The sequence below is a fragment of the Hoplias malabaricus genome, chromosome 10 (genome assembly GCF_029633855.1).
Source record: "Hoplias malabaricus isolate fHopMal1 chromosome 10, fHopMal1.hap1, whole genome shotgun sequence".
Classification (NCBI taxonomy): domain Eukaryota; kingdom Metazoa; phylum Chordata; class Actinopteri; order Characiformes; family Erythrinidae; genus Hoplias; species Hoplias malabaricus.
In genome coordinates, this window is record NC_089809.1 from 21,566,018 (window position 1) to 21,575,378 (window position 9,361).

The window sequence follows — 9,361 nt, forward strand, 5'->3', positions numbered from 1 at the left end:
CTCAGTAGGGCGGCACGGTGGCGCAGCAGGTAGTGTCGCAGTGTCTGTGAGGAGTTGGTGTGTTCTCCCCGTGTCCACGTGGGTTTCCTCCCACAGTCCAAAAACACACGTTGGTAGGTGGATTGACGACTCAAAAGTGTGTGTTTGTGTTGCCCTGTGAAGGACTGGCGCCCCCTCCAGGGTGTATTCCCGCCTTGCGCCCAATGATTCCAGGTAGGCTCTGGACACACCGTGACCCTGAATTGGATAAGCGGTTACAGATAATGAATGAATGAATGAATGAATGATTTCTCAGCCTACCAGTCCTTTATTCCAATCTAAACAAGTCATTTTCTTATTTCCCTGTTAAAGGCACAGCAGGAACGGCAGTATACATCTTCCTTTGAAAAAATGAGAGGTATAAAAATGTAGGTAAAAATACAAAAAGACACGTCACAGGACAAAACCTCAAATGATCCCTGGTCATCTATGAATCCCCTAAATCTCATATCTTTTAATTAAGGTGCCGTATTTAGAAGATGTGTCTAATTTTTAAACAATTCCTTAGAAACGTATATGTAACTCTGCACCTTTGCCTTTATTTAGTATGCATGATTTAATAGCTATAGTCCCTACATCTACACGTATCCCTCAGCCACTCACCTGAAGCCCAGCCCCATAAATGACAGCATTGGTTCCTTTGGTTTATGACATAAAAACTCCTGGCTGTCTGAATCTGCTTATTTTTTTAAAACAGCAGAATAAAAGCTGAAATGCTCAGCCATAAAACTGATTTTTAACTTCACTTATGTTATGCCTTATAGTGTATAAACCACCACAGGAGTTGTTAACAAGGTACAACGCTAGATTTTCCACTGGATGGGGTCTTAAAATGGGGATGCTTGGGTGAGGCTTACCGAAGATGGCTATGGCGAGTAAGTCGCGTCAGCCAATCAGCGAGCGCCTCCCAAAGCTCAACTTTAACTGGAGTCACTGAAGTTGGGTTGAAAAGAGCAGTTCAGTTAAAGCTCGGGGTTCACAGACCTATTCATTGTCCCGTCGTCAGTCCGCGCTGTTGACATGTATTTTCTGTCAGTTGTTGTTTCTTTGGGGCTGGTGCTCTCTGTGAAGGGCAGCGATGTGCTGGAGCTTGGAGACGCGGATTTTGAGCTCCGAGCGGCCGCGCACGACACACTGCTGGTGGAGTTCTTCGCTCCGTGGTAAGAGACCCCTCAGTACTTTGGCTCAGTCTCAAATAGCTCCCTACTGGCCACATAGTGCACTTAATTTGTCATGAAACTACGACTTATACACCTAAGAGCAAATCATTTTTGCTAACTTGAGTTTAGAATGATTCACTGCTGAAAATGTATGCCTTTAAACCATGACTTTGATACACTCTCCGGGGGCAGATTTGTAATGGTAGTACACTACATAGGCAGCGTGTAGCCGTTTGTGATTGAGCCACGGTTAGCCGGTAGCTGCGCTGTGTAAATAAATGCATTTTGCCATGTTGAGCTTGACGTTTTAGCACGCTGAGTGGAGCAGTGTTACCATAGAGATGAACTAGGAGGAAACGCTTGCTGGACCAGGCAACATCAAGAGTATAGTGTGAACTGGAATTATACAACAGCTCATTTCGAACTACTCTGTAACACATCAAATTCACATGATCGCGATTAGCCTAAAATTTCACAACAGGCAGCGCCATTCACTCACGTTTGGGAACTGCTCCAGATGGGGTTATTTATTTAATAAGCCTTAAAAGAACACCACGTGATATTTTACATTAACACTGCAGCTCCAAATCATTGCCATGCTTCACCGACATGTATTAGGGAGAATAGCACCTCAGTTACTGCTACTCAGGGCTCAGCACTGCAGAAACTGCATTATGTAACTTTTGGAGGAGGATAGAAAAACACTACCCCTCACCAATGATTTCAATACAGTGCTGTTAATATGAATTACACTATAGGCATGACCTAGTGTTACATTTAAAGCCAATTTCATTTTCTAATGTTTTGCAAGATGGTGCAATACAGTGTCACTGTCACCTGGTCACTGAATCCCAGGGTTGTGGGGTCAAACCCTGCCTCAGTTCATTGTCTGTGAGGGGAGTGGTGTGTTCTCCCTGTGTCTGCATGGCTTTCCTCTCAAGGTCCAAATACACATGCTGTTACTCGGATTAGCTGTATAATTGTCCATGGGTGTGAGTGTATGTGCAAATGTGTGATTGACCTATCCAGTGTGTATCTACCTTGGGCCCAATGATTTCTGGCAGGCTGCACACTCACCACAACCCTGTACATTTGTATAGATTCACTAAATAGGGATTAGTGCAGTTAACATGGCTTCATATTCTTACATTTTACGGTTTAGGTATATAACTGTTTGTTTCATTTCTGCCTTCCTTTAGGTGTGGTCACTGTCAGAAGTTAGCACCTGAATATGAAGCTGCTGCCACAAGGCTGAAGGGGACAGTGTCTCTAGCAAAGGTAAGAACAAAAACAAATTTACAGCCCCTAAAACATCCCACAGCTCACTTAAGCATGATTAACATAATCATACAATCATATCATAATCATAGAACCATAATGGACAGACATTGCATATATCTAGACATTTTCCCCTATTTTAAGCTACTTCAAGGAGCATCTATGTTTGACATTCGAATAGGAAGCTGCTGCATGCAAGCCATTGTCAGAAGACTAAATGTGAAACATTGTCTGAAGGGGTATATATCCCCACAGTGCTGTGCTCTCTAGATGGAGCACCCTCCCATTTAAGATGATTTGGAGAACGATAATGATCCAGAATCAACTTTACTACCTGACTTCACTAATGATCTTGTACCTGAATCCAATCACATTAATACCCTTGTGTTCTAACATTGCGTTCTATGAAGAGTAGAGGCAGCTGCTTCTTCCTGTGGAGAGCATAATGTTTTTAAATGTTGAAAACATTAAACAATTGTGTTTTGTGAAACATCAGTTTGAAAATTAAATGCTGTTTATTATGGTCAGGTTGATTGTACTGTGAACTCTGACACATGTGGGAAGTTTGGGGTTAATGGATACCCCACACTGAAAATCTTCCGTAATGGGGAGGAAGCCTCTTCATATGATGGACCCCGGACAGCAGGTGTGTGTTTCATCTGTATAAAGAGCTTCCATTGGGCTATGTGTTTGTCATTGTGTGTGATTAATATTTGGTATGTTTTTTATCTATATAGATGGAATTGTGAGCTATATGAAGAAGCAGGCTGGACCAAGCTCGTTACTTCTGCGTAGTGAGGCTGACTTGGATTCTTTTATAAACACTTTTGAAGCCAGTATTGTGGGTGAGTCATGATGAAAATACAGGATTCTTACAAAACTACTCAATAATGGAGACAGTGATATTTTAACCGATATACTCAGGACACCGAACACAAATTGCTGATATCTAGGCAATAGAGTTTTACAGTAATGTATTGTTAATTTAATCAACTGACCAATAAGTGAAGTATGCAATAAGAATGATAATCTTTTGATATTTTTCTATGGAATATAAAATCACTAGTCTGAAAAGGCCTGTGTGACAATGATTAGAAATTAGTAGTTTGAACTTCTAGCCATTTTCTAAGAGTCACACACTTTTACTTCAAAGTAGAAAAGCTATTCAGCTTTGCAAGAAAAAGAAAGAAAGAGGGGAACAAACAGAGATTGTGACTCCATCTTCATCCCCTCAATCAGTGTTTATTTTTAGTTTTAGTATTTTGACTAAAATGTGCATTTGTTTTAGACTCATTTTAGTAATTTAATTATTTTTTCGTCTACGTTTATTATTTATTATTGACTGTCATAAACAATAGCTTAAAATTTGTTACATTTAATATAGTTTTTCTTGAAATATATTTTGCATTTAATGAATATTAACATTTTAAGTTTAAAGTGCACTGCAAACTGAGTCGGCTCTAAGAGTTTCAACTCTATGAATCATTGGCCAATTAAAAACGACTCCCAGATGCTCAAATAAAGGAATTTTTTTTAAAGTCGACTCCTCTTCACTATTTCGCTGCCCTCTCTCATTGCCCTGACAATATTAAACAGACGGAACATTTTCTTGTTTTTATTTCTTTGCTTTTTTTTTAAATAATGAATCTTTTATCAGTCTTTCACATTTTCTTTAAGTTGTTGATTTTTGATGACGTGTCGTAATAGTTCTGGTCTAGTTTTCATACTTCTGAGGGTGTTTAAAAGATGAAACCTAGGCTTCAGCTTTTCAACACTCGTTTATCTTTTCAACAGTAAAGCCAAGCAGATCATGCTGCCATATTAGTCACTTAGATGTACAAGCAGTAGAATTCATAGCACATAGTTTACAGTTTTGAATCCTGCTTTAATGACAAATGTTGCCTACTTCTGTGTCCTTTCTCTGTGCATCAGGCCTTTTTTCAGGAGCTGACAGTGGGCATCTTGCAGAATTTCTGAAGACGGCCAGTGCTTTGAGGGACAACTACAGATTTGCCCATGCAATAGATTTGGGAATAGGGCTGAAACACAGTGTGGACGCAGAGTATGTACAAGTTAGCTGTACATGATTTATAAAGAACTAATGATATGCAAATATACAGAAATTATACAAGTTAAGCCTGAACGATGAATCATTTTAATATTGAATGTATAATATTATTAATGATCAATAAAAAAAGTGCATGAAATTATAAATGAAGCTATTAATGTATAAATTGAATTAGACCAGTCACAGGCAATTTATCCAAGGGGTCTGCATATACTGTCATTAAAGCTTTTTACCTAATGCTTTCTTCACTTTTCTAAATTCCTCCAGGTGTGTCCTACTGTTTCGGCCTCCACACCTGAACAGCAAGTTTGAGGAGAGTGTTGTGAAGTTTATAGGACCTGCCTCTTCGCTTCGCAGCTTTATCAGGGACAACATGTATGCATCTGTTCTTAGTCTCTGTTTCTTATATTTGGATTCAACTTACTTCTATAAAATCAGACATTGGCCAAAGTCATTTGTTATTCACATTGTGTATTTATATATTTATTTTTTCATGTAAACCTCATTCCCTTATCCAGTGTTGTGTGCAAATGTGGAACTACTGTGATTTGTGCTTTTCGTTCTCTTTCCTCAGTTATGGCTTGTGCCCTCATCTGAACCCTGAGAACAGAGACAGCTTTAGGACGAAGGATCTGCTTACAGCTTATTATGATGTTGATTACTTGCGTAATCCAAAGGGCACAAATTACTGGAGAAACAGGTGACTCCTTTCACTGCAAACTGTTCACTTTATTGAATTTGGCTTTTTATTTTTTATTTTGCGTGTACATCTGTTGAATACTGACCTGCTCTGATTTAAATGTGCTTGGATTAGGTATTGATTTCTATGCACTGTGCTGTTATTCTAATTGCTGTCAGGGTGATGAAGGTGGCGACTCAGTTCCAGTCTCGTGGGCTGAGTTTTGCTATCGCAAACAGAGAGGAGTTCCAGGAGGAGCTAGAGGAGGAGTTTGGTCTGGGGCTTTCTGATGGAGGGGAACTGCCTGTTATTACTATCAGGACAGGAGCAGGAGACAAGTACTACATGCAGGAAGAGTTCACGTATGTACATATATGCACAGTTTAGCTACTGAGACTCTAAAGTCAGCTTATTGACAGTGTCATGTTAAGATGATATTTCTATTTTTTTTTCTTTCATCACAGGAGAGATGGTAAATCTCTGGAGAAGTTCCTTGAAGATTATTTTGCTGGCCGGTTAAAGAGATACATCAAATCAGAGCCAGTTCCAGAGTCAAACGATGGCCCTGTCACAGTATGTACACACAGAGAAATACAATTTGATGAGTGGTGCTCAACTAATGTCCATATGATTGACATTAAGTACAGTAAAGAGGGGCCTTTGGTTTTTGGTATGTTTGATTGCACTTGACAGGTGGTGGTAGCAGACACATTTGAGGAGATTGTGAACAACCCAGAGAAAGACGTGCTGGTGGAATTTTATGCTCCCTGGTGTGGTCACTGTAAAAATTTGGAGCCTAAATATACTGAGCTTGGAGAGAAGGTAAGTGGAATGTTGTATTGACGTATTTGATTTGATTTGATTTGTGGGAAAAGTTTAATACTTGTCTCATGTCTCAGCTGTTTCGTGATCCTAACATAGTTATTGCAAAGATGGACGCCACTGTCAATGATGTTCCTCCAGGCTATGATGTACAAGGGTAAAGATGTAGTCTTTTGACATGCTAATGCTTTATTTATTTTTTTTTCATTTATGCTCTTGCCTCATACTGATTGTTTTATTTATTTATTTAGTTTTCCAACTATTTACCTTGCACCTGCTGGACAAAAAGACCAGCCAAGGCGATATGAGGTATGATGATAATAGGTATATTAGACCCTGTGATAAGTTAAACAGAGGTCATTAAAAAGGGTTTAACATTGCAGTGACATGGTTAGTTTAAACGTGAATTTCATTTGCTGGTTATAAAACATGATTACAAGTTTTAATGTACAATTAAAAACATTATTTAAAAAATAGATCAGGTAGCACATAAAGATGCAATTAGCATTCATGCACTTGATTTATTGCTTTCTTTGATCTTATTTCTTCTCAAAGGGTGGACGTGAGGTTAACGACTTCATTAACTACTTGAAGAGAGAGGCTACAAACCCTTTGGTCTTGAGCACGTCAAGGGATGACCTGTGAATATGACCCAAATTACCATGAAAACTATAAGACACCTAAAAGAATGAGATGTTTACTTATAATCCGCATTTTACTGAGTTCTGCACACAGTGACAACACAAGGATGTAATGGTGATCTGGAACCAGCACTTAATACAGTACTTCAGCCTGAACTAAATTATGTGGGTTCATCCAGCAGCAGCTCATCATATTTTTATTTTTGTAAAAGTATCATTTTAGGTAATAAGGTAAACCTATTTTTGAACCAGGAGTCTTCAGTTCCTACACCAGTAATCTTGTTCATAGGACTCAGACACACACTTTTTTTATTATTATTATTTGCATAATTAAATGTTTGCAGTCCTAGCAAGTCTTTCAGAAGGTCTTGATGTAAAATGATTCATTGTAGAGAATATTAGATTAAAGGCTAAGCACCACTTAATGGACCTCCATGAATATTTCACATTATCTTAGTTACTGACATATATAATTATGAATTAAAATGGCTTGCTTAATTTGCTTTAAAACTGACAATTTTATTAAATTGACGGAAAAACCCGAGCTCACTACGGAAATTCTTGAACGCAACCGTGACGTCACTGGTGGACAACAGCTGAAAAACACCGTTATGACTGACTGTTATGACAGTATCTAGCTAGCTAAATAACCAACATAACCAATAGCCTAGCAATAAGCTAAACTCAAATTTAGAGGTACCGTTATTCTTGTAAATGTGATCGAAGTCGACAGTCTTTTAAACCTTATTCCTTGAATTAGTAAGAAATAACATGTTTTCTGACTATCAATAAACACAAGTTAGGAACTCAAATTACACTGTATTTTTGTTTGACACTTTCATAGAGCTGGTGCTTAGCCTTTAACTGTGTTTACAGTGGTGGTGAAAGGAAACACAAGTTTGTATTGGAAGCAAATATAGAAATTTTATTTATTTTCCAACACTACTAGTACATCTACACATGTATTCCTTTTATAAGAGGTTGTAATGTTGACAGTGGTACTGTGGTGGTAAACATGAGGGGAAAAAAAAGTAAGGTTCTTGCTGCAACTGTTGTGAAGAAAGCGGAGTTGATACATTTCTGTACAATTGTACATTTCACACCAATCTACAATACTTTGAATCACTGCTAATGGTTCAGAAATATTGAAAAATTGGTGACATCCCATTTAAATCTACTAAATATTTCAAATCATATTATCCTGTGTTCCCATTAAAGAAAAAAGGAAGTTAAAAGAATTTTCTCAATGTTATTAGTACACTTTTCTATACAGTTTTAATGAACCAGATTTTAGATCATATAATGATTTTAGATCATGGTAGCAGTATGTGCATTACTTTAAAGCCATTCTAGAGGGTGTTTTTAATTTTTATACTGTAGAATATTGAGTATTACAGCAGGTCATTTAGAGAGAGTGATTACACTGAACATATGTTTTGCCTTTTATTTTGGGGATTCTGTTTACTGTTTTACACTTTGTAAAAATAAAATTTAAAAACTAATTTGGACAATAAGATACAAACCTAATGGTGTTCTGTGATCGACATAATTATTCACGTTTAATAAAATTATTTAAACAGCATTGAATCAGCAGGGTTTTTAAACTGTTTAAATTAATGTTAATTTAAAATACTTGCTGAATTATTCACCCCAGCTAAACTTCACTACCTCAGTTTTCAAAAGTATGTTGTACTTTTCAGGGTTCTTATATGTTCAAAAAATAAAATATAAATTAAATCACACTAGTTATATACTATCTCATTTTTTCATTCTTCATTAAATATTTAAGCCTGCCCCTGATCTATGGAGAGAGATTAGTCTCAAAATACTTTACAAATGCGTAAATGTTAAGCCACAAATTAAACACAAGTCACATATGTTTCACTGTTCACAAATGAACACATCCCAATCTGTGTCTCACAGTCTGCAGTTTGTACAAATACATTCATAAATACATGTTTGTTTTTCATAGATATATCACAAATTTATGCGAAAATAAATACATTTGTTTAAATTTACATTGCAAATATTTGTAAAGTCGAAATCTCGAAAGTAAATTTTATTTGTAAATTGTAAAATCTGCAATTGTGGATCAAGTCATTCACGTGTGTTTCGTGACGTGATTTGTTCATTTCCTCTCGGCTTTTTGGATTTTGAGACTTTCCTGTCGCATTTCACCCGATCCAAAAACAAATGCAACCTGATCCACAAATGTGGCCAGCAGGCGAACAAGCCACCGCTAGGTGACACTGTTGTTTTAGGACGTGGGGGCCAACTTAAAACCGTGTTGCTTGTTGGACTGATATGGGACGTAATTTTGAGATTGGATTGTTAAAACGGGAGATTTGTTTCAGACAGATGCTCTCCCTCTGCCAGACTCCGAAACAGAATATGCGCTTCTCATTGGTCATCACTTTTATTTGGTCAATCAGCAGCCAGAGTTAGCTGTCTATCATTTACTGCGACAGCCAATGGAGTCATAGTCCCACCTACAGGGGGTCAGTCCTGAGACACTGAGGAAAACAACAGTGTCACCTAGCGGTGGCTTGTTCGCCTGCTGGCCACATTTGTGGATCAGGCTGCGTTTGTATTTGTATTTATTTTCGCAAAAAATTCTATATCTATGAAAATCAAAAACATGTATTTATGAATGTAACTGTATTTGTACAAATTG

The 9,361-nt window shown here is 37.6% G+C and overlaps 1 protein-coding gene across 1 annotated transcript; it reads left to right on the plus strand.

The window, feature by feature from the left end:
• Positions 1 to 924: 924 nt before the first annotated feature.
• On the plus strand, positions 925 to 8,383 carry pdia7 (protein disulfide isomerase family A, member 7). The gene is made up of 13 exons (XM_066682904.1): positions 925 to 1,199; positions 2,399 to 2,477; positions 3,006 to 3,123; positions 3,215 to 3,322; positions 4,410 to 4,539; positions 4,813 to 4,920; positions 5,120 to 5,245; positions 5,404 to 5,586; positions 5,689 to 5,797; positions 5,918 to 6,046; positions 6,124 to 6,203; positions 6,298 to 6,355; positions 6,602 to 8,383. The coding sequence occupies exons 1-13, from the start codon at positions 1,060 to 1,062 to the stop codon at positions 6,689 to 6,691; spliced, it is 1,458 nt and encodes a 485-aa protein (XP_066539001.1). The 5' UTR covers positions 925 to 1,059; the 3' UTR covers positions 6,692 to 8,383.
• Positions 8,384 to 9,361: the final 978 nt, after the last annotated feature.